General features: G+C 38.9%; 1 protein-coding gene and 1 long non-coding RNA gene across 5 annotated transcripts; one reads left to right on the top strand and one right to left on the bottom strand.

The window, feature by feature from the left end:
- The first annotated feature begins 399 nt into the window (after positions 1–399).
- On the top strand, positions 400–16526 carry Picot (putative inorganic phosphate cotransporter protein picot). Of its 4 annotated transcripts, none has more exons than XM_089471281.1 (7): positions 400–583; positions 659–870; positions 5171–5813; positions 14222–14394; positions 14476–15039; positions 15101–15625; positions 15693–16526. In XM_089471281.1, the coding sequence occupies exons 3-7, from the start codon at positions 5750–5752 to the stop codon at positions 15930–15932; spliced, it is 1566 nt and encodes a 521-aa protein (XP_089327407.1). In that variant the 5' UTR covers positions 400–583; positions 659–870; positions 5171–5749; the 3' UTR covers positions 15933–16526. The 4 variants fall into 4 exon arrangements, with proteins under 4 accessions (XP_089327407.1, XP_089327406.1, XP_089327404.1 ...); XM_089471280.1 differs by having other exon boundaries at positions 644–870; XM_089471278.1 differs by lacking the exon at positions 659–870.
- LOC149268801 (uncharacterized) lies at positions 2536–3818 on the bottom strand. Its single transcript, XR_016270496.1, has 2 exons — positions 2875–3818; positions 2536–2705 (listed from the first exon to the last, which is right to left on the bottom strand). It is a non-coding gene; the product is annotated as an uncharacterized LOC149268801 (long non-coding RNA).
- Positions 16527–16581: the final 55 nt, after the last annotated feature.

The raw sequence follows: 16581 nt of genomic DNA, 5'->3' as shown, positions 1-16581 counted from the left end.
TTTGCGAGCGAAGCGAAACAAAAGCAAAACAGAAGTAAGCGAAGTTCACGTGCAATTCGCCTCGAGCTGGAGTCTGAGCGTGCGACAGAGGCGGAGATAGCCAAAGAGTGAGCGACACACAGCGTGAATGATGACAGTAAAAGCTTTGTTTGCAGCAATTGCCGCAGGCACTAAAAACATCATTTAATAGTTTATATCGCGACCGCCAATAAACGCTGTCATTATCACCATAACCGCTATTCGCGCACACGAAGCGGCTTCGTTGGTCGTTCGGCCAGGTTCGGGCGGCTGCGCTGATGAATCAAGCTGAAACAGCGTCGTCTTTTTTGTTGATAGCCACCTCCCACCTGCGTCTCTGTTTTAATGCGACCGAAAGGCAAACAGAAACAGAATTATAAAAACGTTCAATTAGCTCAGGTAGTAAGTCATTACAGCGCTTGTGCTCGGCCAGGTCGGTACTCTCCGTCTCTGACGACAACAGCAACTCCCAATCGGATCCGGCAAATAAGAAAGTTATAGCGTAGTCTAAGTGAAATCATTTTGCAAAAAGTAATTTGTGCCGGCTATTGGAAAAGCAAAACTCGTGAGTGTCACTTTTTAATTGTCCACTTAAAAAAAAGCTCTACATAATTTACATATGCAGTTTTTTGCAACGTAGCAAAAGCTATTTGCATTGTTTTTAACGAAGTTTTAGTGCGGTTTCTGTTTTTGTCCGCTCGTTCGCTGCGGCCAACATCAATTCGCCGCCTGCTCAGCGTGTAAGAAATATATGAAAAGTAAATGAGAAACGCAAAGCAAAAAATCAACAACACGATTAAACAGCTGATGCTGAACTGTTTTAAATAATTTGTTTGGCGCGTATCGTAAAAGGTGAGCGAGTTTGTTAGCTCCAAATCACGTTTTTTGCAATTAACTAATTAAGTACATTATGCAAATTAGCGTAACTTTTAGATAGCAGACATAATGCCAAGAACAGCTGGACAACTGTTAAATAACATTCGCGAATGTTAAATGGCATTGAACTGCACTCGAGCCGAATATTCGCCTCGCGCTTGCTCTTGCTCTTGCATTCGTATGTTGGGCATGTTAAAGACCTCATCAAGTCCTTTGCATGGCTATCGATAATTAATGTTAATTGTATGCAGTTAATTGTCTAGTTCCTGGCAGCTTATTCATTACTGTCCATTTGTAAGCCTCATTGAAGTGAAAAACAATTCAACTGGGTTTAGGCCACACACCTAGTCAAGTGCAGTACACTGGAATTTCAATGTAAGCGCATTGGCTCAGAAAATGTTAACAAGTTGATTCCGCTCGATAAGCTAATCAAATACGCACACTCCAAAGTCAAAAAGTTCCCACTGTGCTAAGAAAAATATGATAATAAAAGGCTACATAACAAAAGAAATGTACTCGCACAATCAACACTCCACAATACCCTATCGCACAATGGGTCGCATCGAGAGCCACTCGGTCGAGACGAATGTGAGTCTGTCTCGCTCTATGTCTCTCTCTCACTTGAACTTCAAAGCTGGCGCCATCTCAAATAACCTCACATATTGAAATGGAAAACGAGCGAAGAAAAAGTGCGCGCAATTATCGTGCGAATAAGTTGTGCGAATTCAAATAATATAGAAATTTAACACATTTAAGATTAGCCGACAATAGCACTCGACAGAGAGAGAGAGAGAGAGAGAGAGAGAGAGAGAGAGAGGGGGAGATAGGTATAGCAAAATGTTGCACGTGAAGCGCATTTTGATGCGAAATTCTCATTTGATTGTATATCAAAAAACTCATGTGGAAAATTTTGAAGTAGTATTACCAGGGGCCATAAGCATTAACGGTTATTGACAGTCTGACGTATTTAGATGACGACTTGACACAGCACAAAAATTTATAATACTATAAAAATAAACAACAACAAAGTAAAACTGGAGGGCTCGTTTATGACGTCGCGATAAATCTAGATGAGTTTATAATAGAAAAGAAACAACGGTAATTGAGATCATAAAATTTACTGTGCTTTACTGAGTTATACGAGTCGAATAAGGGAAACTTTTTATCAGATTCAAAAGTTAGTCGGAATTTCAGTTAGAGGAAGGATTTGATTTTCATATTAAAGATAAAAATGATCATAGAAAAAGATAAATCTGTAATATAAATATAAATATAATATAAACCAAAAAAATTGGTCTATGAATAAATTTTTAATTTATAAAAAATTTTTAAATATTTAATATTTTAATTCTTAATATATATGTCTAAAAATACATGTATAATATAACAATAATAATATATAATTCAACTAAAATCATATTTAATTGAATTCTGGGAAAGTTGCACGTGCTATACGATTGTCAAGTGGCAAATATGTGGAAAACCCTGGAGTTTGTACATCCGTTGGCTAATATTAGTGTTAAATTCATAAGCACGAGCACGATAGTTCGAATCAGATAAGTGAGCTTAATTTACGACCGCTTGATAGGGCAGCACTGCGCCTTGACAACTTTAATAATTAATAATATTAAGATTAGGCTAGCAGTTTTCTTTTTTTTTTTTTTTTTTTTTTTAGCTATTAAACAGATTGTAAGGCGTCTATAAATCCGTCAGAAGGCTGTTCGCAATTTGTTCCCAGTAACGGGCAACTGGTCAGCTATCACTCAATATCAGAAAATAGCACTCATAAATATGTTTATGACGGTGCCTATCTATAAGAAATAAAGAAAAAGAAATATGAAAACCAATGAAACGAATTAAAAACACTTCAGATACATCAGGCACACGTTCCATAGCTCTGGCAAAGTCGTTCAATTGGCTATAAATTGAATTAAACAATTTCTTTCAAAGTTTTATTCTATTCATAATTTATTTCATTACCTCCCAATAGATTATACGGTCCGCATTGTATTTTACATATGTATATTAATGTGTTTGTTGCGAAAGCATGCACACTTCTCTGACTGCTTTATGTATATTATAGGAGCTCGTGCACTTCTATCCATCGCTATTTATTAATATTCAAGCCCTTCTAGAAACTGCCTATTAAATAAATGCATCCAACAAAAAACCCAAGTTGTTTGTTCACTAAATTACACTAGACTACAAAGCAAGTGCATCTATTAACAAATCTCGGCTCTTGGCTCTTGAGCCAATTTCGAAATCAATTATGAGCTCAAACATATAATAATTGGATTGTTTCTCAAGAAACCAGTTGCAATTAGCTGTATGGCTGTATGATAGCTTAAAACTTGACCTCCACAGCTCAAGTGATAATTGTCTCGTAAATTGTAAAGGTGTGAATCATATCAATATATGAATAATGTAAATAGTTAACGAAATTGTCTTAAAATGTTCCTTGTTTTATCCGAAAAATAAATTGATTTACCAATCTCTGTTTAACAGTGCTTCAAATAGACTTATGTACGACCGGAGTGATATATTCATCACCATCACTTAACAGCTTCGAAATATGCCTAATCATTCAGCATCTGATTTTATTTTGGCTTATTTATTTGAGATCATCTGCAAAACACGCTAATTCCACTAACCGATAACTTTTCTGTTGACAAAAAAGTCGGCACAATTCAAATACTATTGACTCGAGCTGTTTAAACAGCAGAGGATCCTTCCAAATTAATATATAAAATATACTGCTCATGAAAATGATTTTCATATTATTTTAATGATCTAATCAATTTACTTTAAAAAGTACAAAGGAAAGCATTATCTTCATAAGTTAAAACCTAATGGTAAAAGGCAAATTCTGAAGAAATAATTGAATATTTAATTGATACAATATTCATAGAGAGAATACATTTACGAATGTCAAAATGTATTCATAAAATGTAATGGACATTATGGACAAGAAAGAATATCATGGACATTTTCAGTTTGAATATTTATCAAAGGAACTTAAATATATGATACTTTTAACTATTGGCACAGTAAGCAAAAGTAATGAAAATATTGGAAAATAATTTGCTGATCTCAAGAATGCAGAAAATAATTTTTGAGAACTGAGATATTGCTAGAGAAGTACCAGGAGATAGATAAAAATCGGGGGTTTTTACATAAAATTGCTTCTATTTTGATTTCAAGTAACATACATATGTATATAATATATGGATCGGCGGTTGAGTAGCCGAATTCGACAATGCTTTGTATTTAAATCAATATTCTCGGAAATTTTTTGCTGAAAAACAATAAGCTCAACGAAGAGGTAAACAAATAATGAAACGCACAAACAAACAACTGTTCAGGTTTCTGTCGCCGAATTCAAACCTCGGCCCAAACTCAGCTTCAGTAGACTTGCGATACTTTCTAAAACCGAAGTTCGGAGTGAAATAACGTGCGAAGAAAAAGCACTAATTGAAATTCCAATCGAGATTCCGTTCTATACATACATGCACAAGTACTTAATGATATTTCGGTAGAATTGGGCGCATACTGAATGCGAATGGTAATTGATTTACCTAATGAAATATATATGTGCAAAATCGTAACCAGTTTTCGTTTGTTTATACATGTAAATCATTAAAATTTGTGTGGTTTTGTTATTTTATTTTTGGGTCTGCAGAGAAATCCGTTGTAATTAGTGTGGAGCGATCAACAAATTACATCATCAGCTGTGGGATAAACATATAAAGAAAAACAGCTGAACTAATGACTTATTATTATTAGAAATTTTCATATATACATATATATGTATAGCAATAGATATAAACTCAAAAAGGCATACCAAATGAAACAATGTATATATATATCAAATAATATAAGCTTCCTATAATTAACTACAGATCGTTAGCTGGACTCGAGCAAATATTGAGACAGTTGACACCCAGCTATACTATACGATACTGTACCAGATTATCTAGAAAGCTTTAGCTGAGTTGTATTCAATGCCGCCTATACATCCATCTAAGCAATATAATTAATAATAGAGGCCCCCACGCAATCATTTTTGGCAACTCATTGCAAATATTTGTCAGAGATAAATATATTTGAATAGATAATCGAAATATCTATTGGAAACGTGCGTAGGGAGATCTGAAATCGTGCTGCTGCTTTTCGCGTTTACTTGAGCAATTAATGCGAATGATTTGCAATCGGATCGCATCTTGCTAAATTTATCGAACTAATTTGCCATGTTTACTCTTATCTACGCTGCTTACAGATTAACGTGTCTGGATCTCTGGATCGGCCGAGTCGACGAAGACGAGACGCATGCGCAGATTTTCCGCTCGAGATTAAGTCAACAGCTCAATAACCAAACCAAACAACACAACACAGCACAGCACAAAACAAAAATTAAACGTGCAAACAGACGTCGAGGCATCTCACTCTCTATCTCCGTCTCTACATGAGACTCATTCTCTATCTCTGTCTCTGTCTCCGGCTACGGCTCTGACAGCGGCTCATTTAAAGGCAACGCGTCTTGCCGTTAATCGTTCAGAACATTTCAAGCTGTGCGAGTGAGCGAACCAGCCAAACTAACCGCAAAAAACAGCAATAAGAAAAGAATAATAAAATAAAAACAATAATAAAAATAATAAAATAATATTATTAAGTGCTTGACGAAAATGTCTTAAAAACCAAGCCAAGCGACGTGCTTGACCACAATTACAAAAATTTCGACTTTTGCAACGCTCTCGACTGAGATTTTGAGTGCAACTCGCGTCTAATCCGCCAAAAGACTGTACTAGATTAACATAACTATTTAAATATATAGAGTAACATATATAAAACACACACAATGTCTGCATCGAAGGAAGCGATTTGCTCGAGTTCCGAAAAGGATCCGGAGAAGCCTCAGCTGGGTAAGTTTCACATTATATGATCAGTGTATTATTAAGAGAAAATCTTATCGCGACGTCCATTAAGTGAAACAGTTTCCGACGTATAATAATCACAGATAATATAATTATTATTGTCTTCTTAATTTCTGGTATGAAGTGTCGGCAGTTCAGCTTTATGAACTGAACAATGTCTGTGACTTTTATATGTCTCTCTGCTGGTTCCTAAAATTTCAGAGAATCTACGTTGTTCTTTTGATTTGATACGTGAAATTTGCTGTGACTTTTATGGGTTGATATTTTAGAGATATTGTAAGTAAGAAATCATTTTAATACAGTTCTCTACGCCCTAAAAGTAGTGGAGGGCAGTCTCTGAAAAGGCAATATAAGCGTTAGTAAACAAGTTGAAATAGTTAAACAATTTGAATTTAAAAAATGTTTATTTCTTTTTGTATACAAATTTTTAAATGTAAAAAAATATATTTTTTGTTTAATAGTTTAACATATTTTATTTTTATTGTTTTTATTTTATTATTATTGTTTTTCATTTTTTACGTTTTAAGTTTTAAGTACATTCCATCCCACTTAGTATCCTTACAACGCAGTTGATTAAATATATTAGACGAAATCACATAGTAAGCTAGAGGTATTTTAGCTATTATATTCTGACTGACAAATCGCAACTAACTAAACTATTTCTCTAGGCGTAGTCACGTGTGCAGCTACTACTAGTTCAATTGATATTAAAAGTGCCCATCCACTCTCATAAATAATGTAAATAGATTATTATTTTAAGTTAGAAAAAGTCCCCACAGATGACTTGATGATAGTCGGGCATTAGTGAGTGCATAACACAATTGTTAAATAACAAAAATTAAATGTTTATTAAGATGGGCTATGGGCGCAAAGGCAGATCAGCAAAGTCGTGCCAAAGGGAACTGTAAAGTGAATGTGAGAATGTGAATATGAATATGAATGTGAATATGAATGTGAATTAAGTGCACTTGACGCTGATTAAATTAGATGGCTTCTTCAGCTTCAGCTTCAGCTTCGGCTTTGGCTTTGGCTGATTCCGCTTGATTTGCATAATACAATCAGTCCCGGCCGACCTCTCCGGGTGCTCCGCTAAACGGAAGTTATTTGTTATGCATTGTCTCGCACATTTTGTAAGATTCACGAAAAATAAGTAGACACAACAAATAAATAAATATTTAAAGCGAGACGAGATTTTACTGCCGCCGCCAACGCGTGAGCCAAATTCACAATTCACAATTAGTGGCACGGCGGGGGTGTACGTACCCGAAACGGTATTCAGAAGTGAGGCCCCAAATAGTTGTTGACACAAAATGTGAGCCTCAGCTGTTTGTCTCAATTTCCCCCACTTGTTTGCCTGCTTATGGCCCGAGCTGATTGTCTTCCGACATTGCCATAGCTGCGATCTGAGATCTGTGAGGTGTTTTGACACAGTTTATAGATCGGTTCCCTCGCATACAGTTTTGGCGACCCGGGGAACTCCATGGCTGGCAGCTGAAACCGGTTACCGGCACTGCACCTCGATCCAGCCTAAAAGATGAATAAATAAAACAAATAAATAAATAAACACCCGAACGTGATTTTAAAGCTATGGAAATGAACTGCAGCAGCAATAAAATAAGCTAAATATCAACAATAAATTAAACTAGTTTTTTTTTATTTTGCTTTGTTTTAAGTGCAAACCAGTCAAGAGCTAAGGTCAAGAACGATTGAGGAAATTTGCTAAACAGTGTCAAGAACCTTGGCATTCCCGAGCAATCTTAAGAGCTCTTCTCGCTCACTTTCATTTGCCAGAGTGAAAGGGGGGCGTTGTGGTTAGCTAATAGCTAAATTGAGCAGACTGGCAACAGCGCTGATAGACTAGGGGATACCCATTGCTGGCGATGCAAATGGAAGTATTTATAAACTGTTGGTCGTCAATGCAAAGTGAAGTCTTCCTCTATTCATTTTCATTATTTATTGAGTTTCGTTTGTTTTATTCACTGAATGTATATCTAATATATGAATTTGGTTTGAAAAGGTTTGTTTTACCTAAAACTCACCCAGCTTATTCCTCATTGATCACTCAAGCAAACAGCAAAGTCAAGATATTAAATAATGTGAATATTCTAATTCATTCGCTCAAGCATAGGACTTGTCCTTATTAAATTCATTGCTTCTAGTATGTAGATAATTACACAGTTTGTTCCATAAGCTCCTCTATTATTAGATCTTGCTTATCACTGTGATTCACTTAATAGTCACTCGAGCAATCGAACAAAAAGTGAAAGCATTGCAGTTTTTTGAAAGTCAAGAGATGCTGTATAGTAATTATATAGAATAGTAATTATAATATGCAGCCCATGTGCTTTGTAGCACTATGGGCAGGATGTGTATACCCCGCACAGCAGTAGCATAGGGTATGTTTGAGTGCATTCAATTCCGTGACCACAGAACATTGGCAGCTTGACAAATTTCGAGATGATGTCGCGCGCTTTTTGGCCCCGACACTCGACATTGCATTCTGATCAGATTTTCTTGATCCACTCAATTCGTCATTTGGCATGTCGGGTCTCATTATAGCACAAATTGCGGCGAATTAGGGCAGATCTGAGGGAGCTGGTGCAACGGCTTTCGGCTTTCGGCACTCGGCGTTCGCAAGTGCGCGTTAATTTTCGCACTCGTCGCCCACACGATATATACATATATATATTAGCCTCGTATTTGTCTAGTGCCTGGATGAACTGTAGCACTATGCTACATATATTGTGCAATTCTCGGCGATTGTTCTTAACGAGCGTCTTTGTAATGCAATCTACATTTAAATTGGAAGATTGACGCTTACAGCTCTAATTTTTTTTTTTTTGTTTGCAACTGAGTTGAACTGTCACGTTCAGTTGAACAGGAGGGGGAGGGGCATAACAAAAATTCACTTAGCTCGACTTAACTTTTTTTAAATGATTATAAAATCGTGCAGGTTTTTCGACAGTTTCGGCGAAAATTACTCATGCTCAAGCTATTTATACATATATACATATGTGTGTGTTTGTTTATTTGCATTTAAGTTCAATTGAGCAAAGCCGCGTATAGCGCAAAAGGCATTGAGTGAATGAATGGGCGACACACCTGATAAATAGAAATTACTTTAGCTGGGCAATTTATTTGGCGTCCACTGTAGTTCAGCCAAAACGGAAACAATTGAAACGACACAAAGCTCAGATATGGCCCCACTCTGATGAACAAATTCGAATTAATTTTGTCGGGGAGATAGACGAATGACATACATACGTATGTGGAATGAGCTTTACACTAATTATTTTTGCTTATAGTTTTTTTTGCTCTCACATGAGATCATCAAATTGGCTTCGTTGGGCTACAAAGGGCGCCACACAAGCCAGTTAAAGCTATGTGCGTATGTCTGGACTCTGACAACTTCTTTTAAGTATTTGCAAATATATTATATAAATATTTATGTATGTATGCATGCTTATTTGCCCAACATTTTTACACCTGTTGATCTGACGTTCCCCTAAAACCTAAGCTTGACACCAGTTGTTTATTTTAGTTTATGGCATTTATCAAATTCATACAGAAAAGTTACTCAAACAATTAAAATACAACAATAAAACGACTAGTCGCGCAATAAATTACTTCATACATTCCATCTGAATGTTATATACCTTACTCAATTGCAAAAAGGTAATAATAGAAATCTGAACAGATTGTAATAAAATTAGCCCCGCCAATCAATAATAATGCCGGTCCACATACCACAACAATGCACGAAGCAAAGCAAACATATGGAAGCATCGCAGTAATCAACACGATAAACCTTACGTTGAAAGCTTACGTAGTTCGAGACTACGTTCCAGCCATTACAACAACCGCCGCAAAGTAGGCAACCGCTCGTGGGAAGAGAATACACTCGAAAGCTTTGCGAGTGGAAAGCTTTTGGAGCTATTGCACGGTTCACGTGCTGCTTGCGCTTGATGACAGTAAATAATTGAGCTTACTATTTCTGCTGTTGTTATTGTTGTCAGTTGCTGTCACACGCTTTGTTAATGAAACGGAAATAGAACAAATGCAGCTGCTATTTTTATGAATTTCGTGCTTGTATTCTCTTCGACTAATTGCTCAATGCTTGACTGTACCTGCCAACAAATATTTCCATTTGAGGTTTTGCCAAAAAAGAAGACGAAATAAAAAAAGCTGACAAAACACGAGCATCGCGTGTCAAGGTTCTTCTCTCACTCTCGCCCTCGCTCTTTCTCTTTCACTTACTCAGTCATTCCACATCTCTCTCGACTTGTTGCCTGCGCCATGCAAACCATAACAATAACAAAAACATTTGCCGACACTTCCAGTCCGCATACAATCAAGACGAAATATTTGTGTGCTTCACCAGCTCGGGCCATAGTCCAGCTGAGCTGAGAAGCTCATTCGTCTGTCGACTTGAGCGGCTCTCTCACTTCTCGCTTCTCGCCTCTGGCCACTCTCTCGCTCGCTCTCTGCCTCTGCCTCTGCCTCTGCCTGAGACGAAACTTGCGGTGGCCCGTTCGAGAATCAGGCGACAAACACGTGCACTCGCCGCATGCCGGCAAAGTTTCTCGTCTGCTGCTTAAAGCTGACTCGAGACTTCGAAAACAACATGTGGTTTGACTTTTTATGACTCGACTTTGAGTGTGTGTGTGTGTGAGTACGCGTGATTAAGTATGTGTGCGGTCGAGTCATGACAATTCTTTGAATGGGGTGTATGCACTAGCAGATAAATATAATTTTGCTCGAATTTATTACTGGAAAATAGTAAATATATAAAGATAAGGAAACTTAACAAAATAATATTTATGTACTTCAATAGAAAAATACCAAAATTATAAGCTGATTAGAAAAACAAATATTAATTTTCTTTAAAAAAATGAAGCCAATAAAATTATATTAATATATATACATATTTTTTTTTTTAAATATGTGATATAATATATTTAGAAAATATCATAGTGTATTCAGTTGTCGGCGATATATTTTTAACATGCTATTGTTCCATGCCGTTCTACTGTATTTTAACAAAATTGAATTTTAACTAGTTTTTTTGCGCATTTCTCCAAATTAGCAAGCACCTGACAATGCAATGAATTGCGGTTTTATAATGGCCGCACGGAACGTCTAATTGGTAATTAGAGAGGGGCCTACAGTGGGCACCACTTAGCAGCACTTAGCACTCACCCCGTACAAAACATAAAAACCAATCCCCCCTTTTTGTCGCTTGGCGCCAGAGGCCGCATGCCCCCCACGCCGAAGGCCGGTGCCTCGTGCCGGCTTTGGCTCTTATTTCTAAGGTTTCAATACTTGAAGCATTTTTCCCAATAATTTCCTACCACATACGTGCATATATTTGTGTATATGTGTAGGTATATATAATTTATTATATGTGTGTATACATATATCCAAAGTCTGGTCGCGCATTTGGCAAATAACATTTGGTTTTGGCACACATAACTCGAGTTAGTTCTTGTCGAGTTTTGCTTCAGGCATCACGAGATGCCTGCTTACGTCTAACAGCTAAAAATAGATCTTCTGGTCGGACTGTACTATATATAAAGCAATTGACATCAATCGAGTTGGGTTCAACAGCTGATGATTCAGTTATAGGCTGACATATGCTTGGACCATACCTCACTGAGCAAACAGTTGATGTAATCGCGGCGCCTCTCTCCCACTTCCACTCTCTTCCGCTATCCCTCTCTTGCTTTCTCGCATTCTCTCAATCTGAGGCGCTTGCGCCTCGGACGTTCGCGCGATTTCGGCCCCGTTTATTATATAGTCGGATAGCGCAACAGTTGGCGCTCAGTTCCCGCAAAGGCGCACACAGAGCCAAGAGCCAAGAGCCAAGAGCCAACAGCCAACAAGCGAAACGCGAGCGGCGATTCCAAATTGGATTTGAACACTTCAGCTCAGTCGCGTCTACACCTTCTCTCGAGTGCAACGCGCGCTTCGCAAAGAGTTCATTTTTAATAAGCTCCATTTGTAGTATCTTGACCCGCGACATGTTCAGGCCCGGCCCACTGCACAGATAGACAATGAAATGGTTTAAACGAGTGCGCAAAAAGTCAAAGTAACTCTGCAAAATCACAAAATCACTTGCAAGAGCAGCGGCAAGCAATTCGCGTATTTCGTTGAGCATTTCGGTGCAACGCATCGCGAGATCGATTCGAATTTAGTTTAGTTTACATTAGTTTATTTTTACAACTCGAGAACCTCAAGAGACGGGCACAGGCAGACAGACGAGATGCCCTTTCGACGCAGCAAGCTCAATCATCGCCATCGCGATGGCCATGTCCTTGTCTGGGATCAGAATAATTTGCACGACAGACCAAAGGGTAAGCATCAAGGTGAAAGTGCTATGTGAGCGAATTTCGGAAACCAGCAGAAGAAAATACTTTCTCCACTTAGTCTTAGAAAAAAAGGGGAGAGACACATATACAGTAATCTAAATGTTATTGAAACTGCAGTTAGATCAAACATTAATGCAATACTCAATAAAGCATAGAACAAATATTTAAAAATATAATATAATAATTTGCTTGTTGTTTGTCTAAAATCTATATTGTAAATATCTTTAAAGCAAGCAAATCATAAAACGAATGAGTTCATTTTCATATAAATATAATTTTGAAATATTAATAAAAAAATAAATAAATAAATAAGTAAAATTGCAGAAATATTTGTTTAACAAATCTAAAAATGCTTATTAATTGAAAGCTTATATAACACTTATAGAAAAAAATTTATTTTTTTAAATTTGAAATCATGCAAACAGTTTTTGGGTTATATAAGGTTTAAAGTAATCACAAATTTTAATAAAAAATAAGAATTAAAAAAAAAAAAAAAAAAAAAATATTATATGAAGGTCTAGTTGTTTAAAATGTGGTAAGCCTTTCGGTCATTAAAGGGTATGCAGATGTGATGTACATGCTCTCCCCGCCCCGCTACTGCTTCTCATACAGTCTCCCTCTCTTTCTCACACACACACGATCCGCACACGCTGCGTATGCGTTATATTTATAGCTAAAAGCTTATTCATTTCGCCCATTTTAGAGAGAATATAGGCAAATAGTCGAGGCAGGCACGAGTGGCTGGCTGCCCTGTGCTGACGCGCGACGTACACGTGCTGCATATGCCGCACTGATTGTGCAACATGTGTGAGAGAGAGGGGTAATCTAAGACAGAGAGAGAGTGAGAGAGGGGGGACTGTAGGTATTTTGACAAATCGCGCGATTTAACGCTGCGTGCGCACAAATAAAAACGCGAACGAATACAATTATTTTCGCTGTAGACTTTGCTTTCTGATTTTCGATTCAGCAATTGTTCAGTCCGGATTTTCCACAATGCTCTATGTCATATTTAGTGGAAAATTGTTGTTGTGTGGAAAATAAGCGCAAAACAGAACAATTCCAAGCCTAAGCAATAAAATTGCCGGTCTGTTGAGCTAGCTGGCAAAACGAAATGGCTGAGAGTTCAAATTCCATTTGCCAAGTTGAGCATTAACAAAATACAGTTGTGCCTTCCAAACTCAGCTTGAACTCTATAACAAGCAATCGCCAACGATTTCAAGTGCCAAGCCAGCAAATTGAGCATCACGTGTTGCCCGTGCTCGTGCGCGGCGACAATCGTTCCTCTTGTCGCATGACACTGCAAATATACGATCAGTATTATGTACATATATGTCATATAAACAACAATCAAGAAAAGAACAACAATAATAATTATAAATCACTCCGGGATTGGTCTAGAAATAGCTCGCAGCAGCGTCTCGAATTTCGCAAGCTTTTTATTATAGCTGGAAACGTGAGGTAACTAAAAACGAGTCTGGAGAGAGAGAGAAAAAAAAAAAAAAAACAATGAGAATACGGTCCAGCAGTCTGTGATACATATGATTGGCATTGAGTCATGTAGATACTATGTACAATCTTATCTGATCTGGATGCTACTTATCTTATTATTATCTCATAGCTGCAGCCCCGTTTTGTAACAGTTTATACCCAGTGAAAACTTTGGCTGTAGGGCTTAATAGATTACAATGTCTTTCTGACAATACTCGAAGCAGACAACTCACCGGTTTGTCATGATGATGAAGCCAAAAAATGAGAATCCAATACATTAATTTCATATATTTTGCATGCCAGTGTACAGGTCATCTTTTGGTCGATCATTCTTTATTCTCACTCTTTTCTATGAATCTCAGAATTAAGTGTTTGTTTTTATTTAGTATCTTTGCTCATTTCCGCTCCGAGCTCGTTAAGATCTGTGCACAAACAAGTGCCGACAGAATTTGCGAATTAATTGGCCGTAATTAAATGTTGATTCGCCTACTCTCTAAGGAATTACTATATGTTCGCTCTCTTATTTGTTTGTGTTCGCAGGCTGGGCAACCACCCGCTACTTTGTCACATTCATGCTCTTCCTGGGCATGGCCAATGCGTACGTGATGCGCACCAATATGTCCGTGGCCATTGTGGCGATGGTGAACCATACGGCCATTCAGAAGGGCGAGGAGATCCTCGACGATGAGTGCGGCGATCGGGAACTGGAAGTCGTAAGTTGATCGATTATTGATCGATAACAAGTGTCTTACTCTCTCTTTCTCTTTCTCTCTCTATCTCTTTCTCTCTCTCAGGACAATGGCGAAGATGGCGAGTTCGCTTGGAGTTCCAGTTTGCAGGGCTATATACTGTCCTCCTTCTTCTACGGCTATGTGATCACGCAGATTCCTTTCGGCATATTGGCCAAGAAATACGGTGCTCTGCGGTTCCTCGGCTGGGGCATGCTCATAAACTCCGTGTTCGCCTTCCTGGTGCCTGTGGCGGCTCGCGAAGGCGGAGTCTACGGCCTCTGCGCTGTCCGCTTCATCCAGGGCCTGGGCGAGGGTCCCATTGTGCCCTGCACGCACGCTCTCCTGGCCAAGTGGATACCACCCAATGAACGCTCCCGCATGGGCGCTGCGGTCTACGCGGGTGCTCAGTTTGGTACGATTATCTCGATGCCACTGTCTGGCCTGCTGGCTGAGTACGGCTTCTCCGGTGGCTGGCCCTCGATCTTCTATGTGTTTGGCGTGGTGGGAACAGTGTGGTCCATTGCCTTCCTCATTTTCGTCTTTGAGGATCCCTCAGCACATCCTCGCATCGACGAGCGTGAGAAGCGCTACATCAACGACTCCCTCTGGGGCACAGATGTGGTCAAGGTACGCGAACACTCCATCCAGAGAAGCCATTCAGGTAGCTAATAGGTTCTTTTTCTTGCAGAGCCCGCCCATCCCGTTCAAGGCCATCATGAAGTCGCTGCCCTTCTACGCGATTCTGTTCGCTCACATGGGTCACAACTATGGCTATGAGACCCTGATGACGGAACTGCCCACCTACATGAAGCAGGTGCTACGCTTCTCCCTGAAGTCCAACGGCTTGCTCAGCTCCCTGCCCTACCTGGCCATGTGGCTGTTCTCCATGTTCATTTCGGTGATTGCGGATTGGCTGATCAGCTCGAACCGCTTCTCGCTGACGGCCACCAGGAAGATCATCAACAGCATTGGCCAGTATGGACCCGGCCTGGCTCTGATTGCCGCCTCGTACACGGGCTGCGATCGCGCCTTGACTCTGGCCATACTCACGATTGGCGTTGGCCTCAATGGCGGCATCTACTCGGGCTTCAAGATCAACCACTTGGACCTGACGCCGCGCTTCGCGGGCTTCCTCATGGCCATCACGAACTGCTTGGCCAATCTGGCGGGTCTGCTGGCGCCAATTGCTGCGGGCAATCTGATCAACGATAAGGTGAGTCGATCAGACATTTCGCTCCGAGATCTCCAATAACTCTCTCAACATCATTTGCTTTACGCAGCCCACGATGGGACAGTGGCAGATTGTCTTCTTCATCGCCGCGTTCGTGTACATCATTTGCGGCACCTTCTACAACATCTTCGGCTCCGGCGAGCGCCAGTTCTGGGACAATCCCGACAACGATGAGCAGAAGCCGAGCCTGGAGAGCAACAGCGGCACGAACCATGAGACACCAATCGGAAGGCTGAGCAATGGCAATTCAGCGCCGCTGGCCATCACTGCCAGCGAGTCTAGGCAGTAATTACCATTACACTGTACTACACTACACTACACTACACTATACAGAAGATAGTTTAAGTTATTAATTTAGTTAGTTATACTCTAAGCGAAAAGTTGTTGTTACCGCATTAGCATTGCCCGAAGCCTTAGAGTTCAAGCAACAGCATTGAGAAAGACAATAATCGTCAGTGGCCCACAAAATTTCAATACAAGTTTGATTTGATCTGAGCACAAAACAATCCAAGTCACATTAATTTTGTAAACATAGTCGAACTATACTTGGCCGTGCCGCGCCATGCGTGCCGTGCCGTGCCTTATACGGGTATTCAATCGTCTACCATTTCAAATGCGTAGTTTTTTCATTGTGATAGCAAAGAGTTAAGTTTTTCTTTTTGTATAGAGTCAATTCAATTGAAGTGAGTTAAGTAAACAAATATTGTTAAACCATGAATGAAATACTAAATACTTTTCTATATACATATGTATAAAGTATAAAACATAAAATATAATATATGATATGAATAAATATATCAATGTGTGTATGCAAACGATTCAACGTACAACAAAAAAAGACACTAAAAGTTTGCAAATAAAATTCGAAATTGCTAAAAACCAACTTAAAACTGTCGAAGGGATTCTTGGGTATATTTATATGCTGGTAATTTATCTGT

The sequence above is a fragment of the Drosophila arizonae genome, chromosome 5, assembly GCF_054131065.1.
Source record: "Drosophila arizonae isolate 15081-1271.41 chromosome 5, UAZ_ARI_1.0, whole genome shotgun sequence".
Taxonomy (NCBI): domain Eukaryota; kingdom Metazoa; phylum Arthropoda; class Insecta; order Diptera; family Drosophilidae; genus Drosophila; species Drosophila arizonae.
The sequence above is the reverse complement of the archived record's forward strand: the minus strand, read 5'-3'. Positions and strand labels throughout refer to the sequence as shown.

Coding starts and splice junctions, on each gene's coding strand:
- Picot (XM_018012566.2), top strand. CDS start 12,088: ATGCCCTTTCGACGCAGCAAGCTCAATCATCGCCATCGCGATGGCCAT. Junction 14,395..14,475: donor GCGATCGGGAACTGGAAGTC/GTAAGTTGATCG, acceptor TCTCTCTCTCAG/GACAATGGCGAAGATGGCGA. Junction 15,626..15,692: donor GCAATCTGATCAACGATAAG/GTGAGTCGATCA, acceptor TGCTTTACGCAG/CCCACGATGGGACAGTGGCA.